The 25,185-nt window shown below is 42.3% G+C and overlaps 1 protein-coding gene across 19 annotated transcripts in view; it reads left to right on the top strand.

Annotated features, from left to right (window-relative positions):
- The window catches only part of dock3 (dedicator of cytokinesis 3), a 260,930-nt gene that overhangs the window by 173,184 nt on the left and 62,561 nt on the right, over nucleotides 1–25,185 (top strand). For all 19 annotated transcript variants that reach the window (XM_034287388.1, XM_029114312.2, XM_029114314.2 and 16 more), the window contains 12 exons: nucleotides 1,383–1,464; nucleotides 2,676–2,736; nucleotides 3,677–3,824; nucleotides 10,149–10,237; nucleotides 13,177–13,302; nucleotides 21,922–22,046; nucleotides 22,283–22,445; nucleotides 22,847–22,953; nucleotides 23,125–23,296; nucleotides 24,026–24,123; nucleotides 24,246–24,329; nucleotides 24,977–25,077. In XM_034287388.1, coding sequence (XP_034143279.1) covers nucleotides 1,383–1,464; nucleotides 2,676–2,736; nucleotides 3,677–3,824; nucleotides 10,149–10,237; nucleotides 13,177–13,302; nucleotides 21,922–22,046; nucleotides 22,283–22,445; nucleotides 22,847–22,953; nucleotides 23,125–23,296; nucleotides 24,026–24,123; nucleotides 24,246–24,329; nucleotides 24,977–25,077 — 1,356 coding nt within the window. The remainder of the gene's footprint in view (nucleotides 1–1,382; nucleotides 1,465–2,675; nucleotides 2,737–3,676; nucleotides 3,825–10,148; nucleotides 10,238–13,176; nucleotides 13,303–21,921; nucleotides 22,047–22,282; nucleotides 22,446–22,846; nucleotides 22,954–23,124; nucleotides 23,297–24,025; nucleotides 24,124–24,245; nucleotides 24,330–24,976; nucleotides 25,078–25,185) is intronic.

Genomic DNA, 25,185 nt, shown 5'->3' with positions numbered 1-25,185 from the left:
CAGTCCTGAGTGTCTTGGGAGGGTCTATCTCTCTAGGGAAACAGTGTAAATACAGTCCTGAGTGTCCTGGGAGGGTCTATCTCTCTAGGGAAACAGTGGAAATACAGTCCTCAGTGTCCTGGGAGGGTCTATCTCTCTAGGGAAACAGTGGAATTACAGTCCTGAGTGTCCTGGGAGGGTCTATCTCTCTAGGGAAACAGTGTAAATACAGTCCTGAGTGTCCTGGGAGGGTCTATCTCTCTAGGGAAACAGTGGAATTACAGTCCTGAGTGTCCTGGGAGGGTCTATCTCTCTAGGGAAACAGTGGAAATACAGTCCTGAGTGTCCTGGGAGGGTCTGTCTCTCTAAGCTGCTACCTTCAGTGCACACATATTTCTGCAGCATGGGTTCAAAAAGACATACTCCTGTTTTGGGACATTCTGTCATTCCACCTTTCCCAGTTTCTACTCTGCAGATATTTCCTGCTTATTAAATCTGTTATTCCCGTGTGTAAGGTGAGAACATTATTTAACCAAATTCCTCCTGCAGAAGAATAGTGAAACAGATATGTACATATGTGGTGTCAATTCCTAAATATGGCCATTCTAATTTGGCTTATACTGTATGTCTATCACCTTAGTTTTACAATTTGTACCAATCTAATGCAGTATATTGTATTACATTGTTTTACTGTATTTATAACATGGATCAATACACCATTGGGTTTGGAATTTAAACACTGATGGTTGAAGACACTGGGAACATGACCATTAATGTGACTACAGTTAAAACATGACCATTAATGTGACTACAGTGAAAACATGACCATTAATGTCATTACAGTGAAAACCATTAATGGGACAGTTAAAACATGACCATTAATGTGACTACAGTGAAAACCATTAATGGGATAGTTAAAACATGACCATTAATGTGATTACAGTGAAAACCATTAATGGGACAGTTAAACATGACCATTAATGTGACTATAGTGAAAACCATTAATGGGACAGTTAAAACATGACCATTAATGTGACTACAGTGAAAACCATTAATGGGACAGTTAAAACATGACCATTAATGTCATTACAATGAAAACATGACCACTAATGTGATTAAGGTGAAAACATGACCATTAATGTGATTACAGTGAAAACATCAACATTAATGTGATTACAGTGAAAACCAGAAATGGGACTTTTATTTTCATGACAGTTAAAACATGACCATTAATGTCATTACAGTGAAAACATGACCATTAATGTGATTACAGTGAAAACATCAACATTAATGTGATTACAGTGAAAACCATTAATGGGACTTTTATTTTCATGACAGTTAAAACATGACCATTAATGTGATTGCAGTGAAAACCATTAATGGGACTGTTATTTTCATTACAGTGAAAAGTTCATGGTAAGACTAAACAAGAATGGAGGTCCCAAGAATCCAGAAAAGGTTGATCGTTTGTGTGCTCTCTTCACGGTAAGCTGTCCATTAATAAAATATATAAAAACGCTAAATAATTAGTTCTGTATTTTGACATACATTTGTAAATATAATTAGAAAGCATACATTTCTTTGTAAATACTAGATTGCTTTTCCATATAACCTACACTACCGTTCAAATGTTTGGGGTCGTGTAAAAATGTCCTTGTTTTACGTCCATTACAATAACATCAAATTGATGAGTGTAGACACTGTTAATGTTGTAAATGACTGTTGCAGATGGAAACGGCAGATCTTTATGGAATATCTACATAGGCGTTTAGATGCCCATTACCAGCAACTATCCTGTGTTTCAATGGCACATTGTGTTTGCTGATCATTTTAAAAGGCTAACTGATCATTAGTAAACCCTTTTGCAGTTATGTTAGCACAGCTAAAACTGTGGTGCTGATTATAGAAGTAATAAAACTGGCCTTTAGACTAGTTGAGTATCTTCTGTGGTGTCGCGTAGTTCTTCCTCTGTCCAGTGTCTGTGTTCTTTGCCCATCTTAATCTTTTCTTTTTATTGGCCAGATATTGCTTTTTCTTTGCAACACTGCCTAGATGTTGATGTTGACACTGGTGTTTTGCGCATACTATTTAATTAAGCTTCCAGTTGAGGACCTGTGGCCTGGTGTCTTCTTGTCAAACTTGACACTGATGTGTTTGTCCTCTTGCTCAGTTGTGCACCGGGGCCTCCTGCTCCTGTCTCCATTCTGGTTAGAGACCGTTTGTGTCTGTGAAGGGAGTAGGACACATCGTTATACAAGATAGCCGTGCTAACATTATAGGAATCTTTTTTTTTTTAATGATCATCTTGGATTAGCAAACACAACAAACAGAACATGCCATTGGAACACATTACTGCTGAAGTGAAGACCCACTTCACTTGTTGAACATTGCTTTTTTGTTCACTTTGCAGTGATAGTTGCTGATAAGGGGCTTCTGTACACATATGTAGATATTCCATATATCTGCTGTTTCCAGCTACAATAGTCATTTACAACATTAACAATGTCTATGAAGTATTTCTGATCAATTTGATGTTATTTTAATGGACAAGAAATTCGATTTTCTTTCAAAAACAAGGAGATTTCTAAGTGACCCTAAAACTTTTGAGCGGTAGTGTATTTTATAAATTTTCCATATTAGGAATGATTTAGGTTTTATCCTTACATAACTAATCTATTTGACTCTTTTCCTTCCAGGATCTAAGCAATAAGGACATGAAGCGGGATCTGTACATTGTCTCACAAGTCATCAGAACTGGTAAGCTACCCCAGATGTTCAGCACCTGAACATGTGTCCCTATTCCCAAAGTAGTGCTCTATTTTTGACCCAAGCTATAAGAACAATGGGAAATAGGGTTGTAGTTCTTAGTAAGTGTGTATCATTTGGCATCAGTGAAGCAGAACATGGAGTATAATGTCATACTGTTATCTGTTATTTGAGGAAATGGGTTTGGCAGGACTGCCCCCCTCCAATCACATGCTGTGTCCCCATGTTCTCCACTGTCCTCATAACTGTCTAGGTCCTCATTCTCTGTGGCCTGTGAATCATTTGTTCACTACACATTCTGAATTTGCTCAGATTGAGCTGTACATTTGTTTGATACAATGTAACAGCAAAATCGGGTATACACCACACTTTTTTAACCTCAATATTAACCTCATTTTTTGGACGCAGCAATGCTGTCCTTCCGTGTTAAATTGTCTAATTTGAATGTTGTCATTGTATTATATATGTTTTTCTCTCACTTGGTACTTACAGCTTGTAGACAGTGCAATTAATCCTTCTTACAAAAGTTAGTGTGATGGATTAACTCTGACAGTTTTTATACAAATAATTCAGACTTGAGAACAGCAGCTCAGTATGTTCCTCTTTAAACATGCTCCAGAATAAAGCTTTTATTCCATCTTTCAGCCCCCCATTTCAAGTTTATTATTAAAGAATCTCCTGATCTCAGTCAGTTCTTGCACTAGCTGTTTAGATTTGGTTGAACAGAAAAAGCACCTGAAAACAGGGCATCTGACTACAGCGTTTCACACCCATCATTCTTTTTTCACACACTTTATATTGGAGCTTTAAATTGTTTGACATTGCCAAAAGCAAATGTTTTGTTCACATTATGATTGTCAAAAGTAATCTTCAAGACTGTGAAAAGCATCACCGTGTGTGTGTGTTTATGCTTTCGTGTGCGTGTGTCTAGGTCGGATGCTGCTGAATGACTCTAAGAAGGGCCCTCCCCATGTCCAGTACAGACGGCCGTATGGATGCGCGGTGTTGGCCATGAGCGACGTCCTACAGACCATCTCAGAGCTGAAGGAGGAGAAGGACTTTGTACTCAAAGTCTACACGTGAGTAACACACACATGTTAGGTTTTCTCTTAAAATCCTATTTTTCCAGCCCTTCATCATAAAACTTAACCCTAATTTCAAACATCTAACCCCTAAACCTAACAGATAAATTCTAATCTTAACCCTATTGCAACTGTTACCCCAAACATTTAGCGAGCCATATCTCCTGGTCTGAAAGGTTACCCTAAACCTAACCTTGTCTGAGAGGTTACCCTAAACCTAACCTCCTGGTCTGAGAGGTTACCCTAAACCTAACCATGTCTGAGAGGTTACCCTAAACCTCCTGGTCTGAGAGGTTACCCAAAACCTAACCTCCTGGTCTGAGAGGTTACCCTAAACCTAACCTTGTCTGAAAGGTTACTCTAAACTTAACCTTGCCTGAGAGGTTACCCTAAACCTAACCTGGTCTGAAAGGTTACTCTAAACCTAACCTTGCCTGAGAGGTTACCCTAAGCCTAACCTTGCCTGAGTGGTTACCCTAAACCTAACCTCCTAGTCTGAGTGGTTACCCTAAACCTAACCTTGTCCGAGAGGTTACTCTAAACCTAACCCCGTCTGAAAGGTTACTCTAAACCTAACCTTGCCTGAGAGGTTACCCTAAGCCTAACCTTGCCTGAGTGGTTACCCTAAACCTAACCTCCTAGTCTGAGTGGTTACCCTAAACCTAACCTTGTCTGAGAGGTTACTCTAAACCTAACCTTGTCTGAAAGGTTACTCTAAACCTAACCTTGCCTGAGAGGTTACCCTAAGCCTAACCTTGCCTGAGAGGTTACCCTAAACCTAACCTCCTAGTCTGAGTGGTTACCCTAAACCTTATTTCTAAAACAAGCTTTTGTCCTCATTGGGCCCAGCAACGTCTTCTCGAGAGATTGTCTTCTGTCTTCCTCTCTGGGATCATGATAGCACATGCTGCTTACACTTTGCTGTCAATGTAGCTGTGATGAAGTACTATGCCATCTTCATATCACCTTATTGTGTTTCTAAACTGATTCTGGTCACGTCCTGATAGATCCATGCATCCTTTTGGCTCAGAAATAATGGAATAGGAAACGAATGCTGGTAATTCTGAAAACCAGTTTCCCCATCGGCAGTGAACTGCTAATGCTAAACTCCTTCTGGCCAGTGAGACATGAACACATTAAGATTGTGAGGCAATTATGCCCCACGTTAAGGCAATCTGCTTGCATTTGTTTTGAGGAGAAGTGCATTTGTAAGGTTTTTGTCTCTGGAAAAAATACAGTTGCAACAAAAATAGTCCAGTTTTGCTTGGTTGGGCTCATTAAGCCTTATGTTTCACACTGTCACACAGTCTAATGTGTTTACTATGGAAATGAAGTGGGCTCCAATGTGATTAAGTCAGACTATTACAAACACTAACAATGGAATTGCTCCTTCTCAATGTTTCCCCCAGGAAGTGGAACTCCTCTGTTAGGAAAACCTCTATGTCTTTATACATGACAAGAGTGAATAACTATCCTGATAACTATGTCTTAATACAGGAAGAGAGTGAATAACTATCCTGATAACTATGTCTTAATACAGGAGGAGATGAATAACTTTCCTGTTAACTATGTCTTAATACAGGAGGAGAGTGAATAACTATCCTGATAACTATGTCTAAAGATTAGTTTTAGATGAGATTCAGCTTTATTGTCATTGAACAATTGCATGTACCATACAACGAAATACTGCTTGTGTCTAACCAGAAGTGCAAATAGAGAAGGGCAGAACATTTACAAGTATTAAGTGGGATAAATAGTTGTGTGTGTACAAGTGGCAATTAAAAAAAAAAAACTATGGCATTCTGATTTTGCAACTGAGGCAATTTGAAGGAGTAGGGTGGCATGTGCAACTGAAATGCAGGAATAACAGCAATGAGGCCCCCGAGGTAGTCATGTGTGTAACTATTTTAAATATAAGTACCATGGCAATTCTAAATGTGCAATGAAGGCAATTTTAAGGTGCAAGTTGGCATGTGCAAATCAAATACAGGAACAGCAGCAATGACATGTACCTGTAGACAACCGAAAAACATTCTCCTCCCTGTAGGCTGACTAGCCATGGTCACTGATCAGACCCACCACCGTGGGTGAAGAAGGAGAACAGGAGGAGGCTCAGCACACAGACTTGTGGAACAACAGTGTTCAGGATCAGGGTGGAGGAGGTAACAGACTGGGGTCTGTTGGTTAGGATGTCCAGAGTCCAGTTGCAGAGAGAGGAGTTGATCCCCAGGTCATGGAGTTTGTTGACCAGCCTAGAGGGGATGAGCGTGTTGAATGCTGAGCTAAAGTCTATGAACACCATTCTCACATAGGTGTTGGTTTTGTCCAGGTGGGTCAGGGCAGAGTGTAGAGTTGAGGAGATGGTGTCCTCTGTAGACCTGTTCAACCGGTAGGCAAGCTGGTAGGGATCCAGTGTTTGGGGGAGGCAGGACTTAAGGGGGGCCAGAACTAGTCTTTCAAAGCACTTCATAATCGTGGAAGGGAGTACGACAGGTCGAAAATCATTCAGGGTAGACGCAGACAACTGCTTCAGCGCTGGCACAATGGTTGCAGTCTTCAAGCACGTTGGGACCACCACCTGGGCCAGTAACAGGTAGAAAATGTCAGTAAAGACCTCGGCCAGCTGCCCAGCAAATGCTCTGAGCAACGCCCGGGGACGCCATCAGGACCAGCAGCCTTGTGTGCATTCACCCTGCTCAGTGCAGACCACACTTCTGCATTGGATATTCTGAGGGGAGTTCAGCTTTAATGGCTGGCCCTTTGTTGTCCCTGTCGAAGCGTACGTAGAACCTGTTTAACTCGTTGGTGAAGGGGACGTCTCTGGCTGTGGGGGTGGGGTTCTTTGGCCGGTAGTCTCTGATGGCTTGGATGCCCTGACACATGTGTCAGGGTTCAGAGTTGTTGTTGAAGTGCTTTTCAATCGGCAGTTTGTGGTCATTCTAGCCATCTTGATGCCCCTTTTCAGATTGGCTCTGGATAAGCTGTAGGCCTCTGCATCACTGGATCTAAAAGAAGCATTGCGTGCCTTTAGCAGTTGTCGTTCATCCACGGCTTCTGGTGGGGGAAGGTCTTTATTAGTTTATGGGTGGTGACATTGTTGGTGCAGGTGTTGATGTAATCCAGAACGGAGGAAGCATATGTTTCAATGTCCATACAGGAGTCAAGGGTGGCTTGAGTGGCAAACAAACTCCAGTCTGTGTGTTGTAGAAGTACTGCAGAAGTGAGTCTGCTCCCTCTGGCCACACTTTGACTGACCTCACTGATGGTTTCAGCCGTTTGATGAGGGGTAAATACTTGGGGAATAGGAACAATGAGAGGTGGAGAATGTTTGTGTACACCTGGTCCAGTGTATTGTCTCCTCTGGTGGGCAGTAGCCATTTTAGGGTTATTTTAGGGTTATTTTTCACAGCTCTGGTCATCGGTCTGCTGTGATTTTACTTGGCTGACCTAGTTATTGCCAATTGCTGAAGACAACAGTGGTTTCTTTCTTTTTCAGGACATTGTGAATTTGGCTATGTCCAAATTTGTGCTAAGATTCTTTTTTTTCTGTTGGATTGTGCCTGCGGACACCGAACCCAGACTCCATAGACTAAAGCAAAGGATGAAACTGAGATTACACTTTCACAGCTGTAATGTGTGAACAATCAATGCGACCAGAAGCGGCTGTTATATTAGAAACACCTGTGTGCTAAATGTCCTAATACTTTTTTTTCTCATCAAATGGAGGGATGGAATTCTGACAGTGATGTTATTCTTTGTTGGTAAGACATATTAGTGTTGAAACAGACAGAGTTAAAAGGTGACATTCATGTTTTCATAAGTGTACAGAAAAAAAATAATAATAATTTTACTGTCCCAATACTTGAGTACATTATGTTGCAGCATTTCACAACTCAGTATTTTTGAAGTTTGACAATATGCACAAAAGCTGGCTAGAAATTATATGCTTGGCAGGGTTTTCCTTGCTGAGCCAGCCAGTCAGAAGTTGCAGACTAGTACTGCTCACAAATGATTGAACTCTTCAATAAAAAACATCTATTGCGATGAGTCAGTGCTGTCATTTTAGAATATGCGTTGCTCTGAGTCAGTGCTGTCATTTTAGAATATGCGTTGCTCTGAGTCAGTGCTGTCATTTTAGAATATGCGTTGCTCTGAGTCAGTGCTGTCATTTTAGAATATGCGTTGCTCTGAGTCAGTGCTGTCATTTTAGAATATGCGTTGCTCTGAGTCAGTGCTGTCATTTTAGAATATGCGTTGCTCTGAGTCAGTGCTGTCATTTTAGAATATGCGTTGCTCTGAGTCAGTGCTGTCATTTTAGAATATGCGTTGCTCTGAGTCAGTGCTGTCATTTTAGAATATGCGTTGCTCTGAGTCAGTGCTGTCATTTTAGAATATGCGTTGCTCTGAGTCAGTGCTGTCATTTTAGAATATGCGTTGCTCTGAGTCAGTGCTGTCATTTTAGAATATGCGTTGCTCTGAGTCAGTGCTGTCATTTTAGAATATGCGTTGCTCTGAGTCAGTGCTGTCATTTTAGAATATGCGTTGCTCTGAGTCAGTGCTGTCATTTTAGAATATGCGTTGCTCTGAGTCAGTGCTGTCATTTTAGAATATGCGTTGCTCTGAGTCAGTGCTGTCATTTTAGAATATGCGTTGCTCTGAGTCAGTGCTGTCATTTTAGATTATGCGTTGCTCTGAGTCAGTGCTGTCATTTTAGATTATGCGTTGCTCTGAGTCAGTGCTGTCATTTTAGAATATGCGTTGCTCTGAGTCAGTGCTGTCATATTAAAATGTGTCGCTACTAGTTAGTGCTGCATTGTCAGCTGCCTTGCTACTGTTGGGTGCAAAGAATAAAGTTGGACAAATGTCAAATAACAGTCACTCTGGAGTGATGACCAACAAAGTTGCACAACATTTTTGCAGGAGGCACCCATTGCTTTTTTTCTGTTTCTCTGCAATCGCACATTATTAAATTACTGTGACATCATTAACTCACTGTCACATTATTGGTCACCTGTTATATGATTATTATTATAATAATGATAAAATAATAATACTTTATTATCTGTTATTCTATCTGGGGATGCTCCCCTATATGTTACTGTAGAGGAACCTTTCCTCTGTGTAGTTATGAAAATTGTGTCAGTGTCCAAATATTTCTGGACCTAACTGTATATGTAAAGGGTATGTGAAGGGTATCTGGTTTGCTGCACAGATAAAGTGTCTGGTGGTTCATTAAGGGCAGATATCGGTCTCTGAAGGCTCTTGGAGGTAGGTTGGGCACCTCTAAGCTTAGTCATGGTTTTTGGGTGGGGGCTGTGCTCTTCCACTGCAGTACAGGCTGTGGGCTGTGCTCTTCCACTGCAGTACAGGCTGGGGGATGTCATCTTCCACTGCAGTACAGGCTGGGGGTGTGCTCTTCCACTGCAGTACAGGCTGGGGGATGTCATCTTCCACTGCAGTACAGGCTGGGGGATGTGCTCTTCCACTGCAGTACAGGCTGGGGGATGTGCTCTTCTACTGCAGTACAGGCTGGGGGTGTGCTCTTCCACTGCAGTACAGGCTGGGGGTGTGCTCTTCTACTGCAGTACAGGCTGGGGGTGTGCTCTTCCACTGCAGTACAGGCTGGGGGTGTGCTCTTCCACTGCAGTACAGGCTGGGGATGTGCTCTTCCACTGCAGTACAGGCTGGGGATGTGCTCTTCCACTGCAGTACAGGCTGGGGGATGTGCTCTTCCACTGCAGTACAGGCTGGGTGTGTGCTCTTGCATTACAGTACAGGCTGGGGGATGTGCTCTTCCACTGCAGTACAGGCTGGGGGATGTGCTCTTCTACTGCAGTACAGGCTGGGGGTGTGCTCTTGCATTACAGTACAGGCTGGGGAATAATCCTTAGTTAAGTGAACAGTGCAATAAAGAGCAGATCTGTCTGACTCACTCTCTTGCTCTCTTTACCTCTGCCTCTATCTCTGTCCTTCTCACTTTGGCAGTAGCTTACTATTTTTTAAAACAACAAACCATAAATTTAACCATACAGTACACCACTGCATTTAAACCATATCTACAGGTATTAAAACCAACTTCAATAGACAACAGTCTTAATCTGTTTTACATTCCTTGTATAAACAACTGTGGCCTTCTATCCATCACTGGGGACTTCAAGGTTCAGTCATTAGTTCAGTCGAATACTAATGTAGTTGAGCACACACACGCACAAATAAGTCTGATGGTTGTCATGGTAACGAACCTGTCAACTGTCCGCCTTCTCAGTATTGCATGCAGTTGTTCGCTTAACATAATCTCTCTTTCTTTTCATCTCTCTACAGTTGTAACAATGAGAACGAGTGGTACCAGATCCATGAGAACATCATTAGGAAGTCCAGCACTAAGTACACAGCTCCCAGCACCAACTATGGTACATAACGTTGTCTTCCTTATACTGACTGAACATTCTGTCATATCCACTGAGCAATGGGTAATTTTTCCATCCTGAGGGCAAGCGTTGGCCTAGCGCCCGGCTAGTGAGGCTATGTGGCCTTTTGAAGTAATGAGTAGTCTGTCTACGGTGTTATAAAATCTGAGGAATGTTTGTACCAAAGCGCATTATCTGTTGCATAACAGCTTTTATGGTAAAAAAACAACAACAAAAATCACCCATTTTAGAAGCCATTTAGAAGTTTTGCAGTAATTATTCCTGGTTCAGTTTGAATGGGCACACCCCTTGTGTCATATCACTTGAGGGATGTGTGTACCCAATTTCATGCTTGTATCCACTTTGTCATGCTTTTCTTCCAGCCAAGACCCCTAATTGTCACAGCCCTGTCTTACCGGGACACGTTGGGACACACTAGTTAGTACACACGTTTGGTACAGACTTGGAAACACACGCGTGTGCATGACTACTCCTCAGCCCCTCACAGGCATGACACTTAATCTCATCACTTCCCTTCACTCTGAAAATCTCTGTAATTGGTAGGCAGCCAATATGAATGTCCTACTCTCTGTTGATACATTAAAATGGTCAATGGCCTCTCTATCAAAGTACATGGAAGGAAAGGATTTTATGTTCCTGCCCTCGGAAAGGCACAATAGAGTTATTGAGGCATCAAGGATTGGGAGGGATTGAGGATTTGAAGGCTAGTTAAGTTTCTACATAGAGCCTAAAACCACACTAATTAGATCATGTCTCATGTCATATCACATGACATACCAGAAATAGACCATATTCCTCGAGGTCAGCCATGACAGACTGCATTGTCAGGATTTGAATTGATATGGAACACCAGCGATACATCCAAAAAAAACTTAAATGGGTCTGCCGCCATGTTGTTTTATTGAACTGGACTGGAGTGGGTTCTTTACCACAGAACCAAATCAACTAAAAGCCATAACATACACCCTGCTAACAACAGTGTTGTCAGGGTGTTACCGGAACATTCCGGAATGTGTTATGGTCTCTGGACATCTGTTTCCTTGGGCAGACATCCAGGACTACTTGGGCTATGTCTGACTGTTTTCTGTATAAAACATTTTTCTAAAGTATTTATTTTGTAGGTTAATTTTGATAGTTGGAATAAATTTAAATGATGCATGCTGTAAATCATTTTGTACCCACTGCACCCATTTTAGACCGAAAGACATCTCTCCTCTCCCGTGCTCAGGTCTATAGTGTACATGGGTGAGAGTTTCTCTTCCTGCAGTGGTTCAGCACAGAGTTAGTTAGCTGTTAGCATCCTCGGGGAGTCATGCAATATGTATGAAATGTCTAACTTCTGCAGATACATTACCTCCGGCTTTTGTGTTTTAAGTGAGTGAAATAAGCCAGAGATTTTCAGACAGGCATAATAAAAAAGCTCTCGGTATAAGAAGAATTCTAGTAGCATCTATTAAGACTTGAGGACGTGATGATATATAAATACCTGATGAGCTTATTCCAGCTGACATAACCCATCAGAACCCTAAATAAAATGTTGTTTTTCAACAGGTGAATGCAAACAAATTGGATGGCATCATACAGTTAAAACATAATTTGTATATGTTGTATGCACAGGCCTTGCTTTAATTGCTCTGATTATTAATTTCTGTTGCTCCATTTCTCCAGACCCATGCCTCAGCTGTTTACTATAACACAATTAATGTCCACTTTGTTAATATGATGAATCCTAGCTTTACATGAATGTGTTTGTGGTTTTAAGAAGCATGTAGTCATATAAACAATGTACCATTATGTCAGCGGTTTATTGATGGGTGGTGTGATTTGACGGGTGGTGTGATTTGACGGGTGGTGTGATTTGACGGATGGTGTGATTTGACGGGTGGTGTGATTTGACGGGTGGTGTGATTTGACGGGTGGTGCGATTTGACGGGTGGTGTGATTTGACGGGTGGTGTGATTTGACGGGTGGTGTGATTTGACGGATGGTGCGATTTGACGGGTGGTGTGATTTGACGGGTGGTGTGATTTGACGGGTGGTGTGATTTGACGGATGGTGTGATTTGACGGGTGGTGTGATTTGACGGATGGTGTGATTTGACGGATGGTGTCGATTACCTCACCAATTGAATCTTTTACATATTTTGGACTGCTCTGTAGAACTCAGTTTCAATAAGTAACTTCATTACAATCTGGAACCTGTCATGGTTGTTAGTTTTGATGTAAATGCCCACATTCCATGTGGTAAACCAAAAGATAAACTAATTCCTTACAAATTACCAGTTGGAACTAAAACATAATAAACACTTTTTCTAGTGTGTGGAACAGAGTCTACAAAATATTAAAAGTTTTCCGTAAAATGTAGGAAAAGTTTTTATTATTCACTGTTGTGTTTATTTTATACCCAAAAAATGGGAAACAAATGAGATATTTTTTAGTTAATTGTATTATTTGTTCTATCAAATCATTTTGCATTATATTTATGGGAAAGCTACATAGGTCCTACAACATTGCAAATGATCCATGCAAAATTCATCTTAAAATATAATTAATTTTGCATCGACTGATTTTAGTGCCTTGGACCTGAATATATTAATATTGCCAAAGGGACAGTCTCTTCGGCAATGCAACGTTTCAGGGATGTTAACTAAGTGGAATGAACTGCTGAGTACCATTGCAGAGGCTATTGATGAATAAGTTATAAGAAATGTTTGGACGTATTATTCATCAAATATTCTAACGTCTTTAACCATTAGTCTGTCAGTCACCCTCTGAAAACCATTTTGTCTGCAGGGAATCCTCAAGGTCTTTTAAATTGTTTATCTATTTTGTTAGACTTGGAATTTCTGAACATGTTCTCTGACATGCATAAACACATGTATTAATAAACATCCAGGTTAACCTTCTTTTCCTCTTCTGTAGGTCTGATAATTTCTCTGCAGCTGCTGAGAGGAGAGATGGAGCAGTTAAGACGTGAAAACCCCATGATTTTCAACAGGGGCGTGGCTATGACACGCAAGCTGGGCTTCCCTGATGTGATAATGCCAGGTGAGGTCTTTGTTCCTCTCATTATATTAGGTGTGTACTAAATACATCTGCTTTCTGCTTCAAGTACTTCACTCTGGAGGGAGTAAAGGGAAGTGAACAAATGAATGGACTTTCATGCAATATTAGTATTCTGCTTGATGTTGTCATAAATGTATGTGCATACCAGGTCAAATACACCAGTACTTTACCGGGTATGTGAATGGCCTGTTGTATTTTATCTGGTATGTGAATGGCCTGATGTATTTTAACTGGTATATTGATGGGCTGGTGTATTTCACTTTGTATATGGATGGTCTGGTGTATTTTACCTGGTATATGGATGGTCTGGTGTATTTAACCTAGTATGTGAACGAGCTTGTGTATTTCACCTGGTATGTTGATGGGCTGGTGCATTTTACCTGGTATATGGATGGGCTGGTGTATTTCACCTGGTATGTGGACGGGCTGATATGTGAACGAGCTTGTGTATTTCACCTGGTATGTTGATGGGCTGATGCATTTTACCTGGTATGTGAATGGGTTGGTGTATTTCACCTGGTATGTTGATGGGCTGATGTATTTTACCTGGTATGTGAATGGGTTGGTGTATTTCACCTGGTATGTGGATGGGCTGATGTATTTTACCTGGTATGTGAACAGGTTGGTGTATTTCACCTGGTATATGGATGGTCTGGTGTATTTTACCTGGTATATGGATGGTCTGGTGTATTTAACCTAGTATGTGGACGGGCTGATATGTGAACGAGCTTGTGTATTTCACCTGGTATGTTGATGGGCTGATGTATTTTACCTGGTATGTGAACAGGTTGGTGTATTTCACCTGGTATATGGATGGTCTATAATGGTAAACCCCCCATCTTTACCTGGGTGAGGTAGAAATGTCAGCTCTCCATTTCAGCCTGGGTTAGTTTGAAAGATCATCTCCCATTCTTAGCCTGGGTTAGTTTGAAAGGTCAGCTTCCCATCTTAGGTAAAAGGTTAGGTAGAAGGTTTATCAGGCCAGGTGGAAAGTTCACGGTTCTCCTCATTGTCTTATACTTAGGCCCTACAGAGGTCAATCACATGCATAGCTAGTAGGTTAAACATGTTGAAGTAAAATTCAATATATCAATTGATACTTCCAGAAGGTTTGCTTACAGTAGACATCTTGATTGTCGCAAGAGACAGAACGTCTGGGTTCCATTATCGGAACTAGTATCAAATACTTCCTCTTTGAGATAATGGCTTTCCCTCTGATTACATGGAGGGTCCTATTTATTGACTTATTTACCTTGGAAGGTCTCATTGAGACAGAGAGTGTGGTTGGCTGAGCTGCAGCATCAACATTCAATATGGTGTCCTTTATGACCGTGTCACAACCCCCAGTCCTGCTGTAAAGACTTCATTGTACTCTGCTCCTCTTTATCCATGTCGGCCATCTTGGTGTTAATGCGTGTCTCTGTCCACTCTGTGTATCTGGTATCTGCTCCTCTTTATCCATGTCAGCCATCTTGGTGTTAATGCGTGTCTCTGTCCACTCTGTGTATCTGGTATCTGCTCCTCTTTATCCATGTCGGCCATCTTGGTGTTAATGCGTGTCTCTGTCCACTCTGTGTATCTGGTATCTGCTCCTCTTTATCCATGTCAGCCATCTTGTTGTTAATGCGTGTCTCTGTCCACTCTGTGTATCTGGTATCTGCTCCTCTATGTCCATGTCAGCCATCTTGGTGTTAATGCGTGTCTCTGTCCACTCTGTGTATCTGGTATCTGCTCCTCTTTATCCATGTCAGCCATCTTGTTGTTAATGCGTGTCTCTGTCCACTCTGTGTATCTGGTATCTGCTCCTCTATGTCCATGTCAGCCATCTTGGTGTTAATGCGTGTCTCTGTCCACTCTGTGTATCTGGTATCTGCTCCTCTTTATCCATGTCAGCCATCTTGTTGTTAATGCGTGTCTCTGTCCACTCTGTGTATCTGGTATCTGCTCCTCTATGTCCATGTCGGCCATCTTGGTGTTAATGCGTGTCTCTGTCCACTCTGTGTATCTGGTATCTGCTCCTCTATGTCCATGTCAGCCATCTTGTTGTTAATGCGTGTCTCTGTCCACTCTGTGTATCTGGTATCTGCTCCTCTATGTCCATGTCGGCAATCTTGGTGTTAATGCGTGTCTCTGTCCACTCTGTGTATCTGGTATCTGCTCCTCTATGTCCATGTCGGCCATCTTGGTGTTAATGCGTGTCTCTGTCCACTCTGTGTATCTGGTATCTGCTCCTCTTTATCCATGTCAGCCATCTTGTTGTTAATGCGTGTCTCTGTCCACTCTGTGTATCTGGTATCTGCTCCTCTATGTCCATGTCGGCCATCTTGGTGTTAATGCGTGTCTCTGTCCACTCTGTGTATCTGGTATCTGCTCCTCTATGTCCATGTCAGCCATCTTGTTGTTAATGCGTGTCTCTGTCCACTCTGTGTATCTGGTATCTGCTCCTCTATGTCCATGTCGGCAATCTTGGTGTTAATGCGTGTCTCTGTCCACTCTGTGTATCTGGTATCTGCTCCTCTATGTCCATGTCGGCCATCTTGGTTTTAATGCGTGTCTCTGTCCACTCTGTGTATCTGGTATCTGCTCCTCTATGTCCATGTCAGCCATCTTGGTGTTAATTCGTGTCTCTATCCACTCTGTGTATCTGGTATCTGCTCCTCTATGTCCATGTCAGCCATCTTGGTGTTAATTCGTGTCTCTGTCCACTCTGTGTATCTGGTATCTGCTCCTCTATGTCCATGTCAGCCATCTTGGTGTTAATGGATGTCCCCTTGGAGTGACCCTGCCTCAATATCGCTGCCTCTTCCACTGCTTGGAGAAGAGGCAGGAGGACAAGCCCAAAACAATTCCCATGTAGCAATTCAGGTTGGGCTGGACTCTCTGTCTCTCTCATCATCAGGTTGTGATTTATGACATGGTTCACCAAGACTCTCTGTCTCTCTCATCAGATTGTGATTTATGACATGGTTCACCAAGACTCTCTGTCTCCCTCATTGTCAGGATGTGATTTATGACATGGTTCACCAAGACTCTCTGCCTCCCTCATCGTCAGGTTGTGATTTATGACATGGTTCACCAAGACTCTCTGTCTCTCTCATCAGATTGTGATTTATGACATGGTTCACCAAGACTCTCTGTCTCCCTCATTGTCAGGATGTGATTTATGACATGGTTCACCAAGACTCTCTGCCTCCCTCATCGTCAGGTTGTGATTTATGACATGGTTCACCAAGACTCTCTGTCTCCCTCATCGTCAGGATGTGATTTATGACATGGTTCACCAAGACTCTCTGCCCCCCTCATCGTCAGGTTGTGATTTATGACATGGTTCACCAAGACTCTCTGTCTCCCTCATCAGGTTGTGATTTATGACATGGTTCACCAAGACTCTCTGTCTCTCTCATCAGGTTGTGATTTATGACATGGTTCACCAAGACTCTCTGTCTCCCTCATCATCAGGATGTGATTTATGACATGGTTCACCAAGACTCTCTGTCTCTCTCATCATCAGGTTGTGATTTATGACATGGTTCACCAAGACTCTCTGCCTCCCTCATCATCAGGTTGTGATTTATGACATGGTTCACCAAGACTCTCTGCCTCCCTCATTGTCAGGTTGGGATTTATGACATGGTTCACCAAGACTCTCTGCCTCCCTCATTGTCAGGTTGTGATTTATGACATGGTTCACCAAGACTCTCTGCCTCCCTCATCGTCAGGATGTGATTTATGACATGGTTCACCAAGACTCTCTGCCTCCCTCATCGTCAGGATGTGATTTATGACATGGTTCACCAAGACTCTCTGCCTCCCTCATCGTCAGGATGTGATTTATGACATGGTTCACCAAGACTCTCTGCCTCCCTCATCGTCAGGTTGTGATTTATGACATGGTTCACCAAGACTCTCTGCCTCCCTCATCATCAGGATGTGATTTATGACATGGTTCACCCAGACTCTCTGCCTCCCTCATCGTCAGGATGTGATTTATGACATGGTTCACCAAAGTGACCCTAATGTCAGCAGAAATATGTTTTCGTCTATTGCCTTGTCCTCTTCTTTGTTCTTGTCCTCCTCCTACTCCTCCTCTCTCTCTCTTCTTCTTCTTCCTCTCGCTTCCTCCATGTTTGCAAAGTTCTCACAAATGAGCTTACCTATTTATAGTGCTTAGGCTCAGACTAGTTTGTGTTCAATTACTCTATAAATGTTTTTGTGTGTGTGGGGGGGTTTTCCCAAAGTATGTTTTACATTTTGAATAGATGTGTTTTCCCAATGATTGCAAGAGATTTCATTCTTGAACGAATTGTCTAATATAAGAAACAGTGTGTAGTGTTTTGCAAAGTTTGTTGCAGAATTGCAAATAAAGTGCAAAGCAGAAAATGTGTTTGTAATTTTGCTGCCTTTGTTTAAGGCATGGTTACAAAAGTTAAGGTTTTCATTCTTTTGTCTAAGCATTCACTTTCAGTGTGTAAGCAGTTGGCAAAAACTGTAACCACCCTGTCTTTTCACAGCCGAGCTTGTTTGACAAAGACAAATCAACATGGTGCTTCAACATTAACTGTCTCTCCCTGAAATAATGTTTGTGTGTGTGTGTGTGTGTGTGTGTGTGTGTGTGTGTGTGTGTGTGTCTGTGTGTATGAGTCATGGCTTGCTCCTATGAAGTATAAAGCTCTGTTAATGGAATTTAATCTACTAGGACCCTGGTTCTGTTGACCCACTGCCTGCTCACATCCATAACTCATCATTATACTGGTTCTGTTGATCCACTGCCTGCTCACATCCATAACTCATCATGATACTGGTTCTGTTGACCCACTGCCTGCTCACATCCATAACTCATCATGATACTGGTTCTGTTGACCCACTGCCTGCTCACATCCATAACTCATCATGATACTGGTTCTGTTGACCCACTGCCTGCTCACATCCATAACTCATCATGATACTGGTTCTGTTGACCCACTGCCTGCTCACATCCATAACTCATCATGATACTGGTTCTGTTGACCCACTGCCTGCTCACATCCATAACTCATCATTATACTGGTTCTGTTGACCCACTGCCTGCTCACATCCATAACTCATCATGATACTGGTTCTGTTGACCCACTGCCTGCTCGCATCTATAACTCATCATGATACTGGTTCTGTTGATCCACTGCCTGCTCACATCCATAACTCATCACTATACTGGTTCAGTTGATCCACTGCCTGCTCACATCCATAACTCATCATTATAATGGTTCTGTTGACCCACTGCCTGCTCACATCCATAACTCATCATGATACTGGTTCTGTTGACCCACTGCCTGCTCACATCTATAACTCATCATTATACTGGTTCTGTTGATCCACTGCCTGCTCACATCTATAACTCATCATGATACTGGTTCAGTTGATCCACTGCCTGCTCACATCCATAACTCATCACTATACTGGTTCTGTTGACCCACTGCCTGCTCACATCCATAACTCATCATGATACTGGTTCTGTTGACCCACTGCCTGCTCACATCCATAACTCATCATGATACTGGTTCTGTTGACCCACTGCCTGCTCACATCCATAACTCATCATTATACTGGTTCTGTTGATCCACTGCCTGCTCACATCCATAACTCATCATTATACTGGTTCTGTTGACCCACTGCCTGCTCACATCCATAACTCATCATGATACTGGTTCTGTTGACCCACTGCCTGCTCACATCTATAACTCATCATGATACTGGTTCTGTTGATCCACTGCCTGCTCACATCCATAACTCATCACTATACTGGTTCAGTTGATCCACTGCCTGCTCACATCCATAACTCATCATTATAATGGTTCTGTTGACCCACTGCCTGCTCACATCCATAACTCATCATGATACTGGTTCTGTTGACCCACTGCCTGCTCACATCTATAACTCATCATTATACTGGTTCTGTTGATCCACTGCCTGCTCACATCTATAACTCATCATGATACTGGTTCAGTTGATCCACTGCCTGCTCACATCCATAACTCATCACTATACTGGTTCTGTTGACCCACTGCCTGCTCACATCCATAACTCATCATGATACTGGTTCTGTTGAACCACTGCCTGCTCACATCTATAACTCATCATGATACTGGTTCTGTTGACCCACTGCCTGCTCACATCCATAACTCATCAGGATACTGGGCCCAGCTAGCTTCTTCGTATATTAAGTTACCATAGAAAGTGAGTGTGTGTTTATATTCATATTATGAATGTGGTTTCTTGATTTGAGTTTCACAAAGCAGGAATAGGATCCTACCACAACTGGAAATGCGGATTTATATGAGGATTTTAAGATTAACAATGTAATGTGGAATTGCTATGTTTAGAGGCCTGAATAAATCTAGTGCAAGCCACAAGTATTTCCTTCTGTCCATAAACATTCCTGTAACAACTAGATTTTTCAATCTAGATATGACGTCTGTGCCCTAACACTTCAGCTGTATTATTGTTTTTCTTTCTTTCCCTGGCAAACACTGTTTTCATATTGTTATCTGCAGTGTCCGCTATTTTCCCTTAACGCTGATCTTTTCCCCAGCAGGGCTGCTGATATTGATAGCATATGCTATATCTCTGTTTCCATGACAATTGTCTACGAGTTAGTGGATGCTTCTCAGACTTTAAATGGGGTGGCTGGTGTTTGGGGAAGATGGATTTGGGTCTGGAAGAAAGAGGAGTGAGACCAAGAGGGAGATGTGTATGATATTGCATATCGTAAGGAGAGCAGAACAGTGACACGGGATGGATGATGGACTGTTCCCTGAGGGCATTTAATTAAATACAAAGAAACTGCAAAACGAACCCCTAGACAACAGACAATTGATTTAGCCTGAAAAACCAACATGCTGATTTAACCCAAATAACCAAAATGTTAGTTGTGGATTACCCAATATACAGTATATATATAATTTTTTTTATCTGTTGCTAAACAATCAGTTGGGTTGGCCAAGCAGCTGTTTCAAATATAATAATAATTCTAAATAGTTTTCAGTGGGCATGGTCTATTAAGGCTGTTCAGATTGATATAATATTAAGTAAATATCCAAACATTGAAATGTGCTTGAGGACCTTTAAAATGAGTTTGTCTGAAAGGGGAGGTAGATATACAGCCCTGGACAAAATTAAGAGACCACTGTAAAATTATCAGTTTCTCTGGTTTTACTATTCATAGGTATGTGTTGGAGTAAAATGTACATTTTTGTTTTATTCTTTAAGCTACTGACAACATTAACCCAAGTTCCAAATACAAATATTGTCATTTAGAGTATTTATTTGTAGAAAACAACTGGTCAAAATAATCAAAAAAAATGGTATTGTTTTCAGAGTTTAGAAATCAATATATGGTGGAATAACCCAGATTTTTTATCACAGCTTTCATGCGTCTTGGCATGCTCTCCACCAGTCTGTCACATTGCTGTTAGGTGACTTAATGCCACTCCTGGCACAAAAATTCAAGTAGCTTAGCTTTGTTTAATGGCTTGTGACCATCCATCTTCCTCTTGATAAAATTCAAGGTTTTCAATGGGATCCCGGTCTGGAGATTGAGCTGGCCATGACAGGGTCTTGATCTGCTGATCCTCCATCCACACCTTAATTGACCTGGCTGTGTGGCATGGAGCATTGTCCTGCTGGAAAAAACTATTTTCAGAGTTTGGGAACATTGTCAGAGCAGAAGGAAGCAGGGGTTCTTCCAGGATCACCTTATACTTGGCTTGATTTATGCGTCCTTCACAAAGACAAATCTGCCCGATTCCAGCTTTGCTGAAGCATCCCCAGATCATGACTGATCCTCCACCAGATTTCACAGTAGATGTGAGACACTGTGGCTTGTAGGCCTCTCCAGGTCTCTGTCTAACCATTAGACAACCAGGTGTTGGTGCAAAGCTGAAAATTTGACCTGTCAGAGAAGATGACCTTACTCCATTTCTCTACGGTTCAATCCTTATTGTCTTTTGCAAACTTCAGCCTGGCTCTTCTTTGCTTCTTATTGATGAAGGGATTTTTTCTAGCTTTGCACAACTTCAGCCCTGCCCCTAGGAGCCTGTTTTGAACCGTCCTCACCGTGCATTTCACCCCAGAATGAGCTGACGATCATCTCAGTCAGTGGACAGTCGTTTTGGCCCTCTGCCAGTCTGTAGCTTTGTTGTCCCCAATGTCTGTTGCTTGACCTTGTTCTTATGAACCACTGTCTTTGAAATTTTCAGGATGGAAGCAACCTGTCACTCACTGTATCCCTCTTCCAGAATTTAACCCTTCTTTTCCTCACTCAAATCTTTTCTTTTCAACTCTTTTGTCATTCTGATTTGGTTCAGGTAATCACCTAATCAGTACCTCATTAAATGAGATGTGCCTGTGTTGGAATTTTACAGACACTGGAATGGAATGGCTGCCATACATGTAGAGATGATGATTTAAGTAAAATTAGGAGTGGTCTCTTAATTTCTTCAGGATGGAAAAAATTAAGAGACCACTGCAAATTGAACGCTGTTCATCAGAATATAATTATCCAGCAGTTGTTAACAGACAAACCAACATTAAATAACTCCTGGTAAATTGCGTGTCTGTCTGTAGGTGATATCCGTAACGATCTGTATCTCACGCTGGAGAGAGGAGATTTTGAGAGGGGAGGGAAAAGTGTCCAGAAGAACATTGAAGTGACTGTCTACGTGCTCTACGCAGATGGAGAGACACTCAAGGTAGGAAGAAAAACTGGTTCAGAGAAAAACTAGTGTTAGAATTGTTTTTGCTTTTAGGTTTATGCTTTAGGATTAGGCGTTAGGGTTAGGTTAGGTTTAGGTATAAACGTAAGGAAATTGAGGTTATAGTTATGGTTAGGTTTAGGGCTAGGGAACATGGATTTCTGGTTTTCTAGTCGCTGCAAGTCAAAAACCAGCCTGCGTGTGTATTCTAACATATGCTGATATTCCTGCAGGACTGTTTCAGCCTTGGCAGTGGTGAACCCAACATCAGTGAGCATCGCTCCTTTGTACTGTACCACAACAACAGCCCTCGCTGGAGCGAGGTGGTTAAACTGCCCATCCCTATCGACCGATTCAGAGGGTCCCATCTACGCTTTGAGTTCAGACACTGTTCTAGTAGGTACCAGACAGGTCTCTGCACTGGAGTCTGCTGTTTCATTGGTATAATATGTTGTTTGTTGACAGGGTTTTCCGCCAGGCATTGGTAATATCATAGTCTGTCATCGCTCTTCTCCTTTCATCTCACTTCATCTCACTTCATCTCCCTTCATGTCCCTTCATTTCCCTTCATCTCACTTCATCTCCTTTCATATCCCTTCATCTCCCTTCATCTCCCTTCATCTCCCTTCATCTCCTTTCATCTCCCTTCATCTCACTTCATCTCCCTTCATCTCACTTCTCTGACTTTTTTCTTCTCTTATCCTCTCAACTTGTCTCCTCATCTACTCTCTTTCTCTCTTTACTCCTCTTCTTCTTGCTCTTCTCTCTTTGCCTCTGTTTTCCTCACCTTCCCACAGCCAAAGACAAGGGGGAGAAGAAGTTGTTTGGTTTTTCCTTCACACCTCTGATGAGAGATGATGGGACCACCCTGTCAGATGAGAGCCATGAGCTCTATGTTTACAAGGTCAGCCTTTTCCTTCTTTAAATTGGTTTTGTTGCACCACCTCACTAACTATGAAGATCCAAATAGTTTGTTTCTGTAAATAGAAAATGTAAGATTGATTGATTGGTTGAAGAACTCTGCCATCTCTCCTATTGTCCTTTGTCCCTCTCTGTCTGTGTGTCACCTCTCCAGTGTGATGAAAACACCACCTTTAGTAACCACGCCCTTTACCTGGGTCTGCCGTGCTGTAAGGATGACTTCAACAGCTGCACCAACATCCCCTCCAGTCTCATCTTCCAGCGCAGCACCAAGGAGACTCTCTGGATCTCAACACAACTGTCCTCTACCAAGCTCACACAGAATGGTAGGTCTCTCTGTCCTCTACCAAGCTCACACAGAATGGTAGGTCTCTCTGTCCTCTACCAAGCTCACACAGAATGGTAGGTCTCTCTGTCCTCTACCAAGCTCACACAGAATGGTAGGTCTCTCTGTCCTCTACCAAGCTCACACAGAACGATAGGTCTCTCTGTCCTTTACCAAGCTCACTCAGAACGGTAGGTCTCTGTCCTCAACCAAGCTCACACAGAATGGTAGGTCTCTCTGTCCTCAACCAAGCTCACACAGAACGGTAGGTCTCTCTGTCCTCTACCAAGCTCACACAGAATGGTAGGTCTCTCTGTCCTCTACAATGCTCACACAGAATGGTAGGTCTCTCTGTCCTCTACCAAGCTCACACAGAACGGTAGGTCTCTCTGTCCTCTACAATGCTCACACAGAACGGTATGTCTCTCTGTCCTCTACTAAGCTCACACAGAACGGCATGTCTCTCTGTCCTCTACTAAGCTCACACAGAACGGTCGGTCTCTCTGTCCTCTACCAAGCTCACACAGAACAGTCGGTCTCTCTGTCCTCTACTAAGCTCACACAGAACAGTCGGTCTCTCCTCTCTCTACTTCTCTCTCCTCTTCTTCTATGTCGCCCATCAAGCTCAAACAGAATGCTAGGTCTCGGCTCTTTTCTTGTAGCAAAGTTGAATTTGAGGGAAAAGTCAGTTTCTGTCTGTTGATGTTCTATGTTTAATTGTGAATCTCAGTGGACCTGCTGGCGCTGTTGAAGTGGAAGGCCCACCCCGACCGAGTGACAGACATCCTGGGGAGACTACGTCATGTCAATGGAGAGGAGATCGTCAAGGTGACTCACTTCATGAAGGAAACGGTCCTCTAAATGTGCTGAGTGTCGCACTAGGTGACAGTGCATGTTAAATGACTGAAAGGTAGATTTTATGGTTAACATTTTTCTTTATTCATTGACAGTTTCTCCAAGACATCTTAGACACGCTGTTTTCTATCCTCGATGACAACACTGATAAGTACGGCCCTCTGGTGTTCCAGTCACTGGTGAGAAACTATAATACTGTTTTAGTGTTTGTTCATTTGTTTGTTCAGCTTGGTACCATGAAAGACTGTGTTAAACAGCTGTGCCACCTGGGACTCCATGTTCAATACATGTACAGTACAATGATCCACTGTAGTGCTCCACTCAACACCTGACATCTTCCATCCTCTGTAAATATAGACCTGTATCCCAAATGGAACCCTACAACTGGTGCCCTATTCCCTACATAGTGCACTACTTTAGTCCAGCGTATAGGCACTCTGTTAAATGTAGTGCATGCTTTAGTGATTATTCACTAAAGCATGCACTAATATGCATGCACTAATAATTACATGCTTTAGTCAGTGATTATTAGCTGGGCCAGAGTCAGTGATTATTAGTTGGGTCAGAGGAAGTGATTATGTATTGGGCCAACTAACTCCATTGTTAAGAGGAGTCTTTACACTGTATCTGGTGATTCTCACAGCCCTGCACATTAAGACAGGTCTTTGAAGCATTGAGCGGAAGAACCAAGTGGCCCCAACTCAGTTGCTCTCAGGTTAAAATCTAATCTGTCATTTAACTGACTCTCTCTGGTTATCAATTTCTGCCACCATCTCTCTCATCCCTGATCTTTCCTCTTCTTTCTCCTCTCCCCTTCTGTCATCAGGTGTTCATCATCAATCTCCTCAGGGACAGCAAGTATTATCATTTCCGACCCGTCATGGACACTTACATCCAGAAGCACTTTGCCGGAGCACTGGCTTATAAGTGAGTTTCCTCATGTCAGGAGAAAATGGGAGATGAAGATGGGGACTTTGTTAAGATGACGAAGTTAAGCTGACATAGATAGCATGACATTGTTAAGATGATGTTAAG

The sequence above is a fragment of the Esox lucius genome, chromosome 17 (genome assembly GCF_011004845.1).
Source record: "Esox lucius isolate fEsoLuc1 chromosome 17, fEsoLuc1.pri, whole genome shotgun sequence".
In the NCBI taxonomy this organism is placed as follows: domain Eukaryota; kingdom Metazoa; phylum Chordata; class Actinopteri; order Esociformes; family Esocidae; genus Esox; species Esox lucius.
Note: the sequence above shows the minus strand (reverse complement) of the source record. Positions and strands in the feature narration are given on the sequence as shown.